Below are 18,589 nucleotides of genomic sequence, written 5' to 3'. Positions count from 1 at the left end.
CGAGGAGCGGGGTGGAGTGAGGAGCCCCTCTGCAGGCACCCTGGGGTCTCACTCTACCTCTTTCTCCATTCTGGGAATCTATTTCTGAAGAAGCAGGAGAGTTAGGGCAGGGCTCTCTGGAGTGTTCTCTGTGGCTTCTTGCTTCATTTACCCTCTAGGGTGCCAGAGCTGTGCTGGACTGAGCAGGGTTATGGGTGCCACAGACCTAGTCCATGGCGGGGCCCTCTGTCAGTGCTCAGCCCTCCCCATCCTCCCAGCCATCCCTAGAGGAGCAGGCTAGGAGGCTGCTGGCCCCAGCCTCATGCCTGTGGTGTCAGTACAGGCCCGGCCAGGCAGATGCCCTTTGCCCTCTGGCTGAGGGGTTAATCTCCTGGGCATGAGGGCAGGGCTGGGAATGTGGGCACAAGGTAGAGGAAACCCATGGTCTCTTGCAGGCCTTGAGGCCCCTGGGAGATGCTGCTGGATGCTTTCTCAGGTGACAGTGGCTGAGCACCAACTGACAGTGGCTAAATCCATCCCATCCTGCCGCAGGCTCTCAGTTTCCCCTGTAAATCAGGGTGAGGCCATGGGCTCTGAAGTCCTGTCAGTCACTCCACAGAGATTTATGGGGCTGAGGGAAAGGCAGTTCCAGCAGAAACACCCGGACTGACCTCGGCGGTTGAGCCTAGAGCTGGCGTTGCGGGTCCCGGGGAGGGGCGCACAAGGTGTTTCCCAACCCCGGTGTCCCTTTGGGTCAAGGCTGGCTCTGGACCCCACAAGGGAGAAAGGAAGTGCCTGGTTCAAGTGGCAGAGCCATAGGCCCCCTCCAGAGCCTGCTGGGGCACCTTCCTCAGCCAGCACCACACAAGCCTCACCGGGTCATGCCCACCAGGGACTCGCCTAAGACAAGCACACCGCCCACCAACCCTGTTTTATTCATAGACATTTCCAGGAAAGCGAGCAGGGCAGCACTGACAGGGAGCCCAGCCAATATCTCCAGGGCTCTCTCAGCACAGGACTCAAAGGAGTCAGATCTCTCTCTCTCTCTCTCTCTCTCTCTTTTTTTTCAGGACAAAACAAAAAAACAAAAAACAAAAAAAAAACCAACTTATTTTGCAAAAACACCTCCTCAATAAACAACATGTAAACAGAAACAGCTGCTTCAGGCTCCGCAAATGTCTCATTGCGTTTTCAAGGGCTTGTCCCTGGTGGGCAGTGGGGAGGGCTGGCACGGGCCATTTTCCTCTTCCTCAGGGGCTCCCTGGGGGTAGACCACAAAGCACAGCTCCTGGCCCCAGCGTGTCATGGATTCTGAGGACAGAGAGACAAACAAACAGATAGACCTTGGGATCCGACCCTGTGGGGCAGGGGTCCTCAGGGAGCCGCTCCCTTTGGGTGGATCCTGGACCCTGGGGCCACATCTTGGGGAGATGTTGGGTGGCGATTGGACCCCCTGTTGTCACCGCAACTGCTGGGAGGTCCTGCTCCAGGGCGAGTCCCTCACAGGTCACGTTTCCCGGCCCCACCACCTTGGGGAGGCTGCCTTGGCTCACCTGTGAGTCTGTGCACACACTTTGGTTTGCTTCTCCAGAACACTCCCAGGAAGAAAACAGGCACCCCCGTGAGGATGATGATGACGCCGACTCCACACACCATGGGCTCCGAGATGAAGCTGAAGACCAGCAGGAATGCCCAGAAAACCAAGTATGCGATGGGGACCAGGAGGTTCACCTGGGGGAGAGCGACGGGACTGCCAACGGAGGCGCAGGACCTTCCCTGGGCCCTCCTGCCCCACCGCCCCGGCAGGGGTGGGGGGAGGGGATCCCGAGGTGCCGCCCTTTCCTGGGAGCTGAGGCTTGAGGGTCCCCTACTCTGGCAGCAGCCAAACATGCTAGAAACAAACTCATGGGATGGCCGTTTTGCCAAATGGTTGAGGGTTTGTCAAAGTTTCGGTGGCTCTGAGTTCCATGCAGTAACTATGTGTTGCTGGTGTTGCTGGCTGCTTGCATTCGGCTGAAGGTCTCTCTCTCTACTCTCTCTCTCTCTCTCTCTCTCTCTCTCAGTGTTTCATGTTTTTTAGGCACTGAGCACTTCTCCAGCTCCAGGATTTATATGCAAACAGAATATTTGCATTTAGCTTGATTAAGGCTCTTCTGTCTTTGTGTGTGCTCATGGAATTCTGTGTCTTAGCCTCATTTTCCTGTCTGTAAACTGGGAGTATTCAAAGCACCCACCTTGTGGGGCTGTGATGAAGGCTGAATACATCAGCATACTTAAAGCCCTGAGCAGGGTGCAGCATGTGGCCAAAGCCAGAATACCTAATGCTGTCATCACTCCCACCCCCACCCCACACTCCCATGCTCAATGAGTGAAGGGGCGGCTCTGACAGCGCCGGCCAGCCCATCCTCCCCCAGGCCTCACCTTGATGGGCCTGTGGAGCGCTGGCCGCCTCCAGCGCAAAACGAGAAGGCCCAGGATGGTGACACCGTAGCAGAGGTAGTTGATGAAGGACACGTAGTTGATGAGCGTGTACGTGTCTCCCACAAGCATGATGACCGCTGTGGCCCCGCACTGGGAGAGGACCGGGCTGAGGGTGGCCTCCCACCTGCCTCCGTCAGCCCTGTGGGCTGTCCTGGGCCTGCCGGCTCAGGCCAGGAGGTTGGTGAGCCCCGGCCCTCCCCACTCCCTCCGTGGGCTGCCCCCCAGGGCCAGTGGGAATCCCTGCCAGTACCACACTGCTGGGTGGCCCCGGCTCCCCTCCCTGCCAGCCTTGGTCCCACAACTTACACAGACAAGGAGGGCAGGGATGGGTGTGCAGTGTCTGACATGGATCATAGCCAGCAGGCTGGGCAGGTGTCCCTCTCGGGCCCCAGAGAAGCACAGTCTGGGACAGAGATTGGTGGGGGCCATGAGCCCAGCCTAGGGCCCCCTACCAACCAGATCCCAGACCTCAGCTCCACACCTGAGGCCCCTCTTGAGCTGTCACCTCTGACCCCTGCTCTGGGTCCCAGCAGCCCCACTGGCCAGTTCTTCCCTGTCTAGCCCGCCTCCCTTTTGCTTGCTGTAGCTGAGTTGGGATCACATCTGTTACTGGGGAGTTCACTGTCCCAGCTTCAGGTGGGACCCACCTGGCAGGATTTGACTTCCTCTGGCCCCCAGTACTGATCACACACACCAGGGGGACCTGCCTTGCCTCACCTTGACCCCTCCCCACCCAGTCCAGTCACCTGGAGGAGGTGAACAGGTAGCCATTGATCCCTCCGAAAGTAGAAAGTGCCACGGAGACGGGCATGACCCAAGAAAAGTAGCCCAGCAGCTTCTCCCCGAAGGTCTGAGTGGACACAGAAAAGAGGTGGTGTGTGAGGCATGGCGGGACGGGCGGGAGCCGGGTACCAGTGGGACCCCACTCACCACGGCCACTGCGTTCGAGGCCAGCAGCTCCTGGGGGGACATGGCGGTGAAGTAGGCAACATTGGTGAAGGTGTACACAAAGGTCACCAGCGGGATGGAGATGACAATGGCACGAGGTAGGTTCCTGGGGGCAGTGGAGAAGTGTGTCAGCATCAGCCCTGGGGTGGGGGCTGGAAGATGGGGCCCAGGGACCCCAGCGAGGGAGGAGCTTTGAGTCTCCATCTCCTGGGTCTGCTGGGGGACTTGGGACAGATAAGGGGTAGCACTGCTGTCTCCCTGCCACCCCCCAGCCCCAGCTGGGACACGGGCTGGTGGGAGGAAGGGCAGATGGGGGAGGGGACACATCAAACCTTGAGGGGCAGGTCTAATGTCAGGACATAAAGAGAAAAGCGAATACAGGCAAAATCAGCCTTGAAGATCCCCAAATACCCCCGGGGCCCAGTCCCTAGACCTGGGGTCTCCTGGGACTCCCTATCAGCCCCAGCCCCCGCCCCAGCACAAACCCCTCTCTGTTGCCACCCTGGGTGAGTATCGGATGAGCCATGGGCTTTATCAGTAGGGACCGTGTTATGTGCACATGTGTAAGTTTTGGCCAAATGCAAATAGCTGGATCCATTTTCAGTGGGACAGTGATACTCAGTGTTTCTGAGGCCCGGCAAGGGGCCGTGACTCACCCACAGCCATGCAGAGCAGGGCCAGGCTGGAACAGTGTCCCGGCTGTCTTTCCAGAGCCATCCCCGTGGGGCAGCAGCATGGTCAGGCAGGTGACCAGACTGAGCCACAGGTGGCAGCAGGTCCGTGCAGAGAGGCTGCCTCTCCCATCGCCGCACCCCTCCCCTTCCCAGGGCCCGGCTGGGTGTCCTACTCACTTTCGAGGGTCAACCAGCTCCTCAGTGACGTAGTTGAGGAAGTTCCAGCCACTGAAGGCAAAGGAGCCCTGGAGGAAGGCCAGGGCCAGGTGACCCACGGAGGGTGTCATCCAGAAGTCAAAGGCATTGCTGGGTGTCAGCTCCTCAAAGTGTCCTGGGGGGTCCACAGGTCAAGGGTCAGTGTCCTCTCCCCACCCTGGTGCACGGCCCCACCCAGGCCCTACCTTGGAAGATCTGGACGAAGCCCACGCCAATGATGAGGGACAGGGCCAGCAGCTTCCCACCGGTGAAGATGTCCTGGATGCGTGTGGCCCAGCGCACGCTGGAGCTGTTCACCCATGTCAGGAGCACTGAGAGGGAAGGAGAGTGGGTGGGTGGGCCTCAGCCGAGTCCAGCCCAGGCTGTAGGAGGGCGGCATCCCCTGTAGCAGCTGGGGTGCCAGAAGCCCACCCCCTGAGGCTGAGCTCACAGGGGGCTGGAGGCTGGAGGCACCCCCCCCCCCACGCCCCCGTAGTCCTCCCACACACGGGCAGGGAGCATGGTGCGGCCCCAAGGTGGGCGCTCACTCAGGCAGGCCATAGAGAGTGCGCGGGAGGCAGCAGCTGGGGGGATGCAGTTGGGGAACACGGGCTGCAGCACGTAGTTAGAGAAGGTCATGGAGATGACAGCCAGGCTGGTTGGGTACATGATGAGGACCGCACTCCAGAGCAGCAGGAAGCTGGAATGAGTGAGGGCCTGCCTGGCACAGGCATCCCGCACCACCCCGCCTCCCCGCCACCTTGGCCGAGCAGGTGCAGGTGTGGGAGCAGGGCTGCACCCTGGGCCGTGGCACCCAAGGCTGGCACGGGCACTCAATGCCGGCTTCGGTCCAGGAAGGCAGGGCTGGCCCCGCTGGGGTCTCCACTCTATTAATGGACTGCTTCAACAGAGACAGCATTCAGCACAGTTAAACAGCTATGGGCTGCCCTTGGGCAGGTGTCCAAAAGGACTTGGGAACCAACCACCTTTCTAATGGCCATCTAGCCTCTGGTCACAGGCTGTTTTCCTGAGCCGGAGCTGTTCTGGAACCTTTAGTTACGGCTCCAGCTGGAGCTCTCAGCAGAGCCTATGGCTGCAGGTAGCTGGCTCTGAGCTGTGACCCCTGAGGGACCAGACCTTCCGAGGAGCTGTGGCTGGGGGTTGGGAACGATTTATGTCTCTTCTGTCCGAATCTCAGCACCGCAGGGTGCCCACATGGGAGCAGGGACTCTGCCCAGGCTATGAGGCCCAACCTATTCCAGGGGGGTCCTGCCTGCACTCAGGGGAGGGCCTGTCTCTGGGGATGCTCCTGGACCTTGAGGGTGGGGACTGCCTCATCCAGGGACACCACTGACCTCTGGACCACCATGCTCTGTAGATTCGTCTTGGTCCTCACCTTTACTCTGTGGCGTCTGCAACCCTAGAAGCTAGGTGCCCCTGGGGCAGGGTCTTGGGTCCTCCTCTCCCGCCCACCTTCTTCTGCTTTCTCAGGTCCCAGTTGCCTCCAAGAACCCTCTCCCCAGAGCAGAGAACTCATGGGCACACCCACAGGGGTGTGCATGCCCTGCCAGGGCCCCGTCTGCCACTACCCCATTAAAGGCTCTGGACCACATCCCTCAGGACCAAATTTTGCACACTTTAGCCTAGACTTTTCCTCTGGGATCCAGACAACTGCCCCACAAGGCCTGACTACATCATCTCCCCGGATATGCTGCAGACCCCACCAGCATGGCAGCCTACCCCCAACCTCCCCCTCCCGGGAACTGCCGTCAATGGAGCCCACCAGTGGGAAAGCGGGTGTCACCTCTGCCGTACCCACCTCTCCCTCATGCCACACTGGCCACCGCGTCTTCCACATTTAGGCTCCTACAAGGTTCTGGGATCTTCCTATGCCTTTATTCAGGCCCTTGGCATGGTTCAGCTGGACAACTACAATAGCTTTGACCCCCCACCCCACCCCCAGGCTCTCCCAGCGCCTCCAAGCCCCCACACCTACCATGGATCTGACCTGCCTCTGGCCACACCAGATAGTCGAGCACACCCTCCAAGCCTTGGTGCAAATGTGTTTTCCCTGGAAACCTTCTGAGGTGGTGACACCCATTCCCTTAGCTGCTGGGCCCCCCCAAGCACACCCTCAAAGCAAGGATCTAGGTCCTCATCAAGTGTAGAGGGGCTCTTTCCCTTCTGCACTGTGAATAACTTGAGGGCAGGAATGGATCTTTTTCTCTCTGGTCCTCAGCACATAGTAGGTGCTCAGCTAATGCTTACTGGTGCATAAAGGAATGCTGGGGAGCTCTTCAAAGGAGAGCTCTTGCAGGGCATTGATAGGAGTTATCATGCCCCCTGTCCCCCACCACACACATATGGGTTTACTAAAATCTAGGCTGTCCTTGCCTTATTGCTAGCCTCACCCAGGTGCAGAAATATTTGAAAGGAAGCACAGAGAGGTCAGGGGGCCAGCCGGAGTGTCCTGCCCACCCTGGCCTTGGAAGGCTCCCCAACACCCCCACCTCCTTCCCTCCATCCACCCCATGATCTCCCTGAGATGTGAGAAAAAGAGGAAACCAAAGTCCAGGGCCCCACTGGCCATCCATTCCGGATTGTCATGCCCTCCCCCACTGACCCCACGGGTGCCCCAGACTCACCCAGCCAGGCCCCCGAAGATCTCGGTGACATAGGCATAGTCCCCGCCAGACTTGGGGATGGCGACTCCCAGCTCCGCGTAACAGAGGGAACCCAGGGCAGTGACGCCTCCACCCAGGACCCAGACGAAGAGGGCCAGACCCACAGAGCCCGAGTGCTCCAGGACCCCCTTGGGGGAGATGAAAATGCCCGAGCCGATGATGTTCCCTGGGGTCGGGAGAGATGGGGAGGCATCAGGTCTGGGGTCCCCTTATCCCAGCCTTCTCCTCAGGCTTCCAGATGCTACAGTGAGGAAGGGAGCCTGGGCTGCTCCCTGGAGAAGGAGGAGGGGGAAGGTGAGCCTGGAGGCAAATGGATGCCACTGGGCACCTCAGACCTTGCAATCCCCACTCTGGGCTCATTATCCCCCCTTCTCCAGGCCTTGTCCTTGCAATTCAGGAGATGAGTCCTGTTCTGAGTTCCTCTGCACCCCCCACCCCCACCCCATTTACTCCTACCAGGCGGGGAAGCACAGGCGAGGAAGCTCCATCACCTGAGCGGTGGCAGACTGGCAGCCTTCCTGTGCATCCCCACAGGGCCCAGGCTCAGCCCCTTGGCCCTGGCCGAAGCCTCCAGACTTGTCAGCCTCCAACCTGCTGGCTAGAGCTGGCCTCCTAAAGCAAGACCTTGACCATGACACTGTCCTGCTACTTTCCCATTGGCCAAAATCCAAACTCATGGAGTAGCTCAGGGAGTGGCACCACCTCCACGAAGCCCTCCTTGACCATGCCGGTTTGGGGTCCTCCTCCCATGTCACAGTCCTGTCCTTCCCCAGACCTTGTCCCGTACTTTCTTTCTTTATCTTCTCTCTCCCCTTTCCTTAAAGGGAAACCTGCTCCCTGGGCTCGTCCCTGACCTAAGACCCAGACTGCGGACAAAGACTCTGAAGAGACCTTGTTTCCCGGCACTGTTAAAATGTGTCAGGTCCTGGGCAAGGGCCGGTGGGGTGAGGGGGAAGAACTGGTGCACTTTCAGGACCGGGGGTTGGTCAGCAGCCATCGCTGAAGGAATCGGGTGGGCAAGGGCAGGCTGGCAGAGACCCGGCCAGCCTGGGGTCTGGACACAGACCGCCTGTCCCTTGACACAGCCTACTGGTTGCAAAAGGAGTCGCTGCTCTAATCCCAGGGGAAAGCCCAGCTGACACTCAGGTCACCTTTCAAGATCCGTCTGTACAAGAGGCTTCGTGAGGATTCGGCAAGGAATCTAGGAAGCCCTCTGCTCACTTACAGCTGTATCCAGATGTACCTAGCATTTTTGGCGTGGTTCTGTGTACTCTCTGCAGCCGTACCTGCTTGGGTTCACCTCCAACTCCCGGTATGTAGTAAGTGCTCAATACACAGCTGTTGAGTAAACTAATGGATGAGTGAAAGCCCTGATGTCCAAAGTGGCACCAATACCTTGGCCTGAAAGACTGATTTTCTCATCTGTGAAGTGGGGCAGCTTTCTCTACTCGACTCTCCTGGAAGAGGAGGGGAGTGGCCAGCCTCTGAGGCTCAGAGGCCAGTGGAATCTGCCTTGGTCACAGAAGCCTGCCCTGCCCTTGGGGATGACTCTGAGTCTTGCGGAGTGTGGTGGGTGTCAGGGGGTGCTCTGTTGATTCATGGTGTCTGGGAACGCTCAATCAAAATGCTCAGAGGGCCAAGCTGTGGTCTGCAGAGCAGGTTCTCAGGATGAACAAGGCTCTGAATACCCACTGAGCTGTGAGCTCCCTGGCAGTTAGGGCAAAAAGGGCAATGTTCTGGGTGACCTGGGTCTCACCATCTGTGCAAATAAATTAGGTCACATCACTGGTGATTTGCACAAGGGCCTGCCCAAGAGGAAATAATCCCAGAATGCGCAGGCCACAAGAATAAAAAAGCAACCCTGCTAGGAGCTGGGGCTCAGCCCCTCAACAGGATCACCCCCACCTGCCAGGTCCTGTGGGACAGTGCACACCCATCAGGGCAGAGCCTGCCTGTTCCACCTGCCAGGCCCACAGGCGGGTCTGGCCAAGGACACAGCTGTGGCCACCAATCTGCATGCATTCCTTGTCCACGGTGCTACCCCCCACCCCGCCCCCAGCCGACACAGATTTCCAGTCTGGACGGCCACGGTGCCCCACTTGGTTTTCCAGTCACATCCCAGGAGCCCTAAATACATCCAGATAAGGACGAAAGAATTTCTGTCCCCCAGCCCCCAGAGGTAAGCTGTGCCCTCAGCCAGCTTCCAGGGGGAGAGGAGCCGCCTCCCTTATCTACCCGGGGGGCCTGGGGCCTGGGTCAGCTTTCTAAAGGGTCTTTGAGTTCGCTCTATCCGGCAGCAGGGCCTCTGTTCTCAGGACCTGGTGGAGTGGGATTTGCCAAAAGCCAGTGAGGTTGGAAGCCAGCGGGGGCTGGGTGGCCTTGGAAGGAGCTGGGTGCATTCAGGCTGGGGACATCCAGGGACCCGAGCAACCCAGCCCATGGGGACCCCAGCGCTCTATACAGTTCAGCACGGTAGGGTCTCATGGGCATAGCCCTTGGGAAGCTACACCTGGCATCTTGTCCTCCAAGGCTGGGGTCTGAAAAGGGACATATCACTAGCCTATGCTCAGTAGTGGGAGACTCCAATGCTGGCCCTGGGGGATGGGCCAGGGGATCATTTTGTTTGGACACATGGCCTCAGCCTACAGTGCAGGACTTCTTCCCACATGGCTCAACGGAACACGTGTGTCAGCTGGTGCCTCTGAGGTCTTTGCGGGCTTCTCCCTGTGGGCCTGGACAACCTCTAGCACCTTCCCCCGGGTTTGTGCTGGAAGGTGGCAGAAAACCCACTGAAGTCCACTGGCTGCTCTGGGCACCACATGGGCTGGGTGGGGCTCTGCAAGGATCCACAGGGGCTGTGGGCTTGGGTGGGCGGTAGAGGGCAAGGAGGAGGACGCTGGGGGCAGGGGTGGGGCCTCCAGCATCTGAATGATTCCAGGAGGCGTGCCGAAGGGACCACAGAGCTGTGAGGGATATGGCAGGGGTGCCTGCCCAGCCCTCCCAGTGGTGGTGGGTTCAGGCCTCCCTTCTCAGCCCTTGTGTTCAGGCCCAGCAGGATCAGCTTTGCTGGCCTCAGGACACAGTAGTGGACAAGCCCAGACCTTGGGGAAGCCTGCTCTGGAGAAAGAGGCGGAGGGGCAGGAAGCGGGGAGCACGGGCTGGGCAGGGAGAGACTACCATGCGCCTGGTCAGATGTCTGCTGACAGTGGGCTGGAGAAATGCAGCTTCCAGGGTCTCCACAGTCCCACCCACCCAGTGGGTCCTCACAGGGCCACAGCGCCAGCACAGGTGGGTGAGGATGTGAGTCCCCCACCAGGAAGCCCCCCTTCAGTCTCCTCCCGCCCCTCTTCCCTCAGCCCACACCGGGTGGCTTTTATCACATTAAGATGTTTGGCCTGATGGGGCTTACTCGGCTCCGTGGAGGAACGAAGAAAGGGCCATTGTTCTTCTGGCTGTTGCGGTGCGCGCTGACCTATTTTTGGGAGGCAGTGGCCGACCGTGGAGGTCGCAAGGGTGGACGGTGGAGGTCATGTTGGTGGAAAGAGCCAACTGTCCTCGGTGCGTGTGGGTGGAAGGTGCAGAGTCTGATTTGGGGAGGGGGACAGGGAGGTCCGGTCAGGCCAGGCTGCTGGCACCACCCCTCATCCCTAGAAACACTTTCAGGAGTCAGCTGTGTGACCTCAGGCTAGTGCTGCCCTTCTGGGCCTCAGTTTCCCCCTTCACCAGGTCAGGCCACTGAGCTAGGGGGCAGCAGAGGGCTGGCTCAACCCAGACTTTGGCAGAGGCGTTGCTGGGCAGGGTGGACACATCCCGCACATTTGCAAAGGCCTAAGGAAACACAGTCTGCTCGGGGGCCCATGTCCCTCACCGTGTCAGGTGTCTCCTCAGCTCGCTAGTTTCCCAGAAGCTGCAGGAAGCCCTCCCTGACCTTCCACTTTGGCCCCTACAACCTGGATCCTGCTCTACTCCCATGGTACACGGAGGATGGCCAGGAAGTGATTATTGGCTACCCTGCATGGGTCCTGAGTTCCCAGAGGGTAGGGTCTGTGATGAGAAGCCTCAGCCCCTCAAAAGGACAAAGAACCCACAGGGCCTAGGTCATCTTACATACGCCTTGCCTATCTGTGCCTCTTTTAGCGAGCAGGCTGACAATGGGGGTTCTTCCTGTCACACTGGCCTGCTGGCCTGACAGAGAACAGCTCTGGGGCTCCTGGGCCTGATCAGGGGCTGGCCATAGGCCAGACCTCCTTCCCTTGCTCTGGGCAACGAGTCTCAGCACCTCCCCGTTAGGATATGACCCATGAGGCCTCTGGGAAAGAGTTCCAAATTCCCTTCAGTAGGTCCCTGAGGCCACAGGCAGAGGCACTAATTGAGAATCCCCAGATCTGGGTTCGAATCCCAGATCCCTCTTGGTGGGAGGCTGTGGACAAGATACATCACCTCTCCAACCCTTCTTGGCTACAAAGTGGGGAGAAAAGGCAGTGATGCAGGCATGCCCCCACGCTGCTTCGCACATCAGAGGCCCCAGGAAGTGCTTATGGATCTCACTACTGTCATCAACCTTGAAGATACCCCAGGCCACCCAATCTGGCTTTTGGAGACCTGACCCCCATGGGACCTCTGTATGCTGGAGTCCGTAGCCAGAGCTCTGCTTTAGGGACCCTGCTGTCCCCCTGGGTGAAGCCCGTGACTCCAAACACAGGAATGTCCTTAATGAGCATGTGTCAGGCATCCCTCTGAGGAGGCCGAAGTGCCCATTGAGGTTCTTGGCAGAACTCCAGGGAGGTGAGTGGGGATGCCTCCAGGACATGTCTGGAATTGCCAAATGACTGGCGTGTACTTCCGGCCTAACCCACTTTCCTTTTAAGAGAGGGATGAGCAGAAGTGTGGAGCTCTCTCTGCCTGGCTCAGCCCAGCCCAACCCCACCTAAGAAGCCTCGCCTGTGCCCCATCTCCAGGCTGAGTCAAGGTCACCGATGAGCTCCACAACGCCGGATCCAGTCATGCACCCGCAAACCGCATCTTACCTGCCTCATCAGTGGCATCTGGCAAGTTAACCCCTTCCTCCAGCCTCAGCCTCCCGGCCCTCCTCCCACCTTGCTGGCTGCTCCTTCTGGACTCCTCTGCTGGTCCTTCTCTTTCCTGACTTCCAGATTTTGAGTGCCTGTGGCTCAGCCCCGGGGCCTTGGCCCCTTTCCTTCCACACTCCCTCCCTTGGAGACCTCATCCAGTCCCCTAGCTTCTGTTGGCAACTCCCACATTTTATGCCTACCATGGACCTCTTCCCTAAACTAAACCCGCATATCCAACTAATTACTCTACAAATAGGCATCTCAAATTTCCCATGGTCAAAATGAGATTCTGGACTTCCAACCCCTTTCCCTCAAGAACCTACTTCCCTCACAGTCTTTCCAGATCAGTACCTTGCAAACCTGGCTCCCAAAGGCTCAGGCCCGAACCTGATGTCACCCTTGACTCTTCTCCTTCTCCCACACCTCATATCTAGTTCATCCCAAATCCTTTGGCTCCACCTTCCAAACACATCCAGAACTGAACCTCCACTCAGCACCTCATTGCCACCACCCTGCTCTGAGCCACCACTATCTCTTACCCAAGTGACTCAGTACCCTCCTGACCAGGTTTCCTGCTTCTACCCCTGCTGCCCACAGCTTCTCCATAGTGAGCCCCATCTCATCCCATCCCATTCCATCCCATCCCACCCATCCTATCCCACCCCATATCCTATCCCATCCATCCCATCTCTTCCCATCCTCTCCCATATCCTACCCCATCCATCCTATCCCATCCCATCCATCCCACCCCATTCCATCCACCCCACCCCCTCCCATCCATCCCATCCCATATCCTATCACATCTCATCCCATATCTTACCCCATCCATCCCATCCCATCCTTCTCATCCCATTCCATCCTTTCCCATCCCATATCCTACTCCATCCATCCTATCCCATCCCACCCCATGTCATCTCATCCCATCCTGTCTTATCCCATCCCTCATCTGCTCAAAGCCCTCTCCTGTCTCACAAAGAGAAAAAGGCAAAGTTCTCACTGTAGCCGGGAAGGCCCACACAAATTGGGCCCCTCCCACTCCTGACTCATCTCCTACCTACAATCTTCCCCACCCCCTATCTTAACTTTGTCATCTTAGCACTTATCATTATCCCATTGGCCGAACATTCAGCTTGTTTATCATTTGCTCTTTCACTCCCATGCTGGAATGTCAGCTCCAAGAGGACAGGGCTTTTGTCTGTCCTATTCCCTGTTGTATCTCCAGCACCCAGAACAGTGTCTGGCATTGTTCTGTACCTAGATGAATGAGTGTGTCCAGTGCTGGCAGCCCCCCACCCCCCGTTGTAGCTTGAGCTGCCTTGGCCCCCAGTGGTGTCCCGAGCACCAAGAGCATCTGATCTGGGCTGGTTGCAGCCTCAGTCTGTTTCCTCATCTGTAAATCAGGGGTGTGAGACACAGACAAGCTCTTGTGTGGCTTTATGTCTCTTCAGGGTCCCTATGAGGAGGTGCTGGGCCTTTGCAGAGGGCCATCATCTGAGCGTACCAGCCACCACCAGCCCTGGGGACAACAGAAAGGGGCCTGGTCATGGTTGGATGAGCAGGAGATGGGGTTCATGAAGCAGGCCTCTGAGTCCCTGAACACTCCTGAGCCTGACACATAAACATGAGCATGGGCTGGATACCCGAGTCCAAGGGAGAGAGTGGAGGACAAAAAAGCCTGGTGAGCACACCCGAAGTGATTCCCACTCTGCTGGACCTGGGCATGCCCATTCCTTGGGTGTGGATCGGGAGAGGCAGCCGGCCAAGGTTCTTGAGTCAGGACAAGAGATTTTGTACATACAGTCCTGGGTGGGAGTGGGGAGTCCCGGGAGATTCCTTTGTCCATTTGTTCATCCATCCACCCATCCATCCATCCATCCATCCATCCATACATCATAAAGTGGGGGACTCGGGTAAATCCTCGGTAAATCCCGACCTTCTTCCGTCAAGGGCTCTGAATCTGGCTCCAGTTTTGCCCAGCACCAGCACAGTATGAAGAAGGGCACTGGATTAGAAGATTGGGTCCAAATCTGGTTCCAAGTCCCAAGTCTCCTGCCTGCAGAAGTGTCATTTAACTTCCAACCCCATTTCCTACATCTGTAGAATGGGTATAAACACTTTCATCTTGCAAGGTGGGCATGAGAATCAAGTGAGATAAAGGGGGAACACGATTTCATGATGTAGTAAGGGGTGTTTTTCAGGATGGGTATTAGACATGGTGGTGTCTTACATAGCCCCTGCTCCACTGGCTCACTTTCCCCCAGGCTGGCCTGTTCCCCTCCAGGTGTGCTTGCTGGGGCCAGGAGGTACTGTTCTAAACACACTTCGGGCGGAGTCTGACTCCAGCCCAGAGCCCTTCCATATCACTCCATTCCCGAAAGCTCCCACTCCTCAGCCTAGGACAGGGCAGAGGGTACAAGGAACGAGAATTATAGGATCTTCTGGAAGGGGCTATTTGAAGTTTTCGAGATAACAAGTGCAGGATCTGGTAACAAGAAAGACTGTGGAGTAGAATATAAAGGCCTCAAGACTTTTAAAGCTAAAATACGACACTCTGGAGACATTTTTCACTTTGACCAGGTGGCCCAGGGCAGGAAGGTGGGATCAGATGTGTGAGATAGACTCCACAGAACAGCATGGGGAGGGGGAGAGGGTGGGGTCTCCAGGGCATCAAGTGGGAAGAGCAGTGCAGACCCTGACTCAGCCACAGAGGCCACCTCCCTCATGTCCCGTCCCCTTCTGGTTCACATCCATTCTCTCCTCGTCTGTCTCCTGCCTTCTGGGACCCTTCACAGCTCCCCAAGCAGGGTCGTTGGACCACCAATGAGTGTCGCAGGTGGGGGTCAGGTCTTCTGGGTTCTCCTCCCGAGTCGGCCACCCTTGGCCAAGTCACCTCTTACCCCAGCTCAGTCTTCAAGGTCTGGAGACCAAGGGGGCAGTGGACCTGGAACAGCAGGAATGGACTGAAATGGGGTGGGGGGGGGGTGGACACCACAAGGGCAGAGCTGGGGTGCACGGAGCTATTCTTATGGGGTCCGTCCTGCAGAAGACATGTGACAGTGGAGGAGGCCTCCTCTGGTCCCACTGCCACCACCAGGGTCCTCTTTCGAGGAGAGAGGAGCCAGCGGCCTCCACCTGCCCTGAAGTAGATAGGGTGCGGGAGGAGGCAGAGTAGGAATACAGCTCAAGGATGCCTGCTTAGCTGAGGTAGCCCAGGAAGAGCCGTGTCGCGCCCTGCACCTTCCTGGCACTGTAGCTGGCTCCAGACACAGCCAGCCTCTTGACTCCATCATGTGTGGGCCAGGCAAGACTCTACCCAGTATCCCGGCCAAATCCTTGGGACCAACACTTCCTCCCAGCAGCAGACAGTCAGGCAGGGACGTCCTAGGGCAACGAGGTCGCAGGAGCGGCTCCTGGAAGATTCCATTCCAGGGGAAAGGGGGTGAGATGGGGGAACTACCTCGACAGGGGTTACGTTCTGGGGCAACCTTCTGCGTGAGCGTGGGGATGGCCACGAACCAGATCCCAGCCCCAGTTCAGGAGCTCCCAGTGTGGGGGCAGCAGAGGAGGAGGTGAAGACTCCAGTCTGCCCTTCTGAGCCTCCAACTTTCTTCATCTTCAGGGGTCTGAGGATGGGTGGTGGGCAGGGGGGTACACAAGGCCTCCCTGGCTGGCGAGGGGGAGATCTGGCAGGCAGGATGAGGGCAGTCAAGACCCCCGTCATTCATCCCCCCACTCTGTCTCCTGGAACACATGGGATGGAACAGACTACTCCCAGGAGGGTCTCTGAGGCACTTGGTGTGGACACGGGCACAGGTCTAGTTTACCTAGTTCCTGAGCAGTGTTCACGACTTGGGCCTTGTCCCCTGAGCCCTCTGCTGATCCAGAAGTCCCCATGTGGGGGCAAGACACATGGACACATTCTCAGGTGGGATGCCCAGGAAGCAGGTGGCTTTTCTGCAGGCTTGGTATGCCCACCCCATCACTGGCCTTCCCAGTCACTGACTCTCCCCAGGGTCCTGCCACCAAACTCTGCAATAATTACATACTCTGAACCTATTTCCCCACTGGGCTGGCTCTACCTGTCCAGTCTACGCACAGGGAATCCTGCTTTTGAATAAATCACCCACACTGTATGGCACCTGGGTCCCACACACAGTAGGGGCTCAGCTTGAGCCACAGCCCAGAACTTGGGGCCTTAACCTGGGTCAACTTATCCAGTCCCCGTACTTACAAGGCTCCTGCACCCAAGGCAGGATTACAGTCACCTCCATTTCATAGATGAGAAAACTGAGGGCAATTGCCCTTGCTGAAACCACAGCAAATTAAAGGCAGGAGGGGGATTCCCAGGGGTGGATGGGACCTGTACCTCCCTCAGGTGCAAACATTTGGGGCTCCAGGAGAGGTGGGAACAAGAAGTCTTACTGCCACCGTGTGAGGGGTGACACCACAGGTGCTCTGGGCATCTCCTCACGCGTCCCACGGTCGCAGATCATAGGGGCGCCGGGAGCGGGGTGCTCCTTGTTTCGGGCGGCAGTGCGCCCCAAGCCTTTGGCCCTGCCACGCCAGGCACCCGCCCGCCCGGGCCCCGCTCACCGATGATGATGGTGCAGGCGCTCACCAGCCCGATCTCCTTCTTGAGCGCCACCCGCTCCGAGGCGCCGGGGCCCGGGCCCGGGCCGGGGGAGGGCGAGGGTGCAGGGCCGGGGTTCCCGCGCCCGCTCGGCTGCTGCGTGTGGCCGGCCATGTCGCTGTCCCGCCGCGTCCCCGCTCCCCGCGCTGCCCAGTGTGTCCGACCGGCCGCCAGTCCGTCGGTCCGTCCGTCTGTCCGTGCGCTCGCGGCCTTCGCAGCCCGGACAGCGCCCACAGGCGGGCGCATGCGCTGGCGCGGGGCCCGGGCCCTGGGCCCCCGGCTGCGGGGGCCAGGGAGGGGCGGAAGGAGGACCGGTCGGCAGCCCCCTCCCCCACCTTCCTTAAAGGGAACTGCCCCCACCCCCCTGCCTGGGAAGGAAGGAGAGGACTTGGAGCAGACCTGGGAAGAACTTTCCAGTTGAACGAAGGAAGAGGCCCTCCCACTGCCGGAGTTACATCCAGTCGTGGGGTGAGAGTGGCGGAGCAGAGCTCAAAGGCAAGACTGTCCCTGCCCTCAACGAGACTGAGGAAGTTGGCAAAAATAATAGCTGTGTGTTTACTGGGACCCTCTGTGTGCCAGCGCTTCCATACTCCTTGAATCCTGGCACAGACCCCGAGTGCCCGCCTCCAGGGAGAAGGGTGGAGGTTGGGTCCATTCTACAGGTGGAAGTTGAGGCCCAGAGATGCGTGAGAAGCATCACTGAGCAAGTGGCAGGGCCCAGACGCAAAGCCTTTCTGATGCTTCCTTGGCCTCCGGGTGGTGATGGCAGGGTATGAGATACAGCTCTAGGGGGGATGGGGCTGCGTCCAGGAAGCCCTCGGAGGGTCAGGAGACCCTAAGCACCCACCATCAAAAGTCTGGCCTCCAACCCTCATCCAGAGCCTTGAGAGAATCCCGGAAGAGGTTCTGCCCTAACCTCCCCACCTCCCCGCCCCCGCCCCGCCCGGCTGGGCTCTGGGCTGTGTCTGGCAAGTTCCATCTGCAGATTGCTGGTCACAGGTGAGAGTGGAGGCTAGGGGGACTAGAACTCAGGGCTTTGGCGAAGGAAGGGCCCCCGCAGTCCAGGCCCGCTCAAGGAGATGGGGCCACCTCAACTGGCCAGGAGACACGGAGAAGGGGGCTGTGGCTCCTGAGGACGTGGAGGAGGTCGGGCGTGCAGGGTCCCAAAGAGGCTGCCTCCTCCCGGAAGCCGTCAGGGCTGTGCAGCCCCGGACCGCGGGGCAGACGGAAGGGGGGCCGCGTCGGGGGCCACCGGGGCGGCGGGCGGGGCGAGCTTGGCACTGCGCGGCCGGCGGCGGAACAGCTTTTGTCCTTTCCTGGCGGCCGCCGCGCCGCGCCGTCCCCTGCATGTGGATGAGGTCGCGCCGGGCGCCCCGTCCTTCCCCCCGCCCGCGGCTTGCGGGGGCCCCGCCCGAGTCCGACGGCCGCCCGGCGGTCCGGCGGTGGGGCGGGGGCTGGGGCCGGGGTCTGGGCTGCGGGCGGAGCAACGAGGTGCGAGCGTGGCGGTGCAGGGAGTTTGGCCGCCGAGGAGGGACCTTCGAAGTGGGGGGGAGGGGGGGCGGGGATCTGGGAGTAGGGAGCGGGAGGACCCTGGGTGGAGTGCTGGGGGGACGCGGAGGGGGAGGCCACCGGCGAAGCTTCAGCCTTCGCGCTCCCGTCGTCGGAGTCCCGCATTCTTGGCGCCCTCTGCCTCCCGCCCGAGAGACGCGTTCAGCAGCCGGCTTTCTTAAAGGAGCCTCGCGCAGGGGGCGGGACAGGGGTTCAGAGGACTCCTGGATGTAGTGGAGTAGGATGGGAAGCCGGGGTGTCGACCTGCTGGTCTGACCCTCCCCACCCAGTTGCCTTTGCAACACTAGGGTCTGCTGAGAGAGGGTCCAGCCAGGGCTAGTGCACTTAGGGATTGGCCTGAGCCTCACCCGGGAGCCT

The 18,589-nt window shown here is 59.2% G+C and overlaps 1 protein-coding gene across 1 annotated transcript; it reads right to left on the bottom strand.

Annotated features, from left to right (window-relative positions):
• Positions 1-891: 891 nt before the first annotated feature.
• SLC7A10 (solute carrier family 7 member 10) lies at positions 892-16,911 on the bottom strand. Its single transcript, XM_043599082.1, has 11 exons — positions 16,627-16,911; positions 6,923-7,127; positions 4,826-4,977; positions 4,484-4,609; positions 4,260-4,413; positions 3,391-3,514; positions 3,207-3,310; positions 2,767-2,863; positions 2,401-2,550; positions 1,533-1,710; positions 892-1,290 (listed from the first exon to the last, which is right to left on the bottom strand). Exons 1-11 carry the CDS (start codon positions 16,907-16,909, stop codon positions 1,160-1,162), a joined length of 1,704 nt encoding a protein of 567 aa, XP_043455017.1. The 5' UTR covers positions 16,910-16,911; the 3' UTR covers positions 892-1,159.
• Positions 16,912-18,589: the final 1,678 nt, after the last annotated feature.

This window comes from Prionailurus bengalensis, chromosome E2, assembly GCF_016509475.1.
Source record: "Prionailurus bengalensis isolate Pbe53 chromosome E2, Fcat_Pben_1.1_paternal_pri, whole genome shotgun sequence".
In the NCBI taxonomy this organism is placed as follows: domain Eukaryota; kingdom Metazoa; phylum Chordata; class Mammalia; order Carnivora; family Felidae; genus Prionailurus; species Prionailurus bengalensis.
The sequence above is the reverse complement of the archived record's forward strand: the minus strand, read 5'-3'. Positions and strand labels throughout refer to the sequence as shown.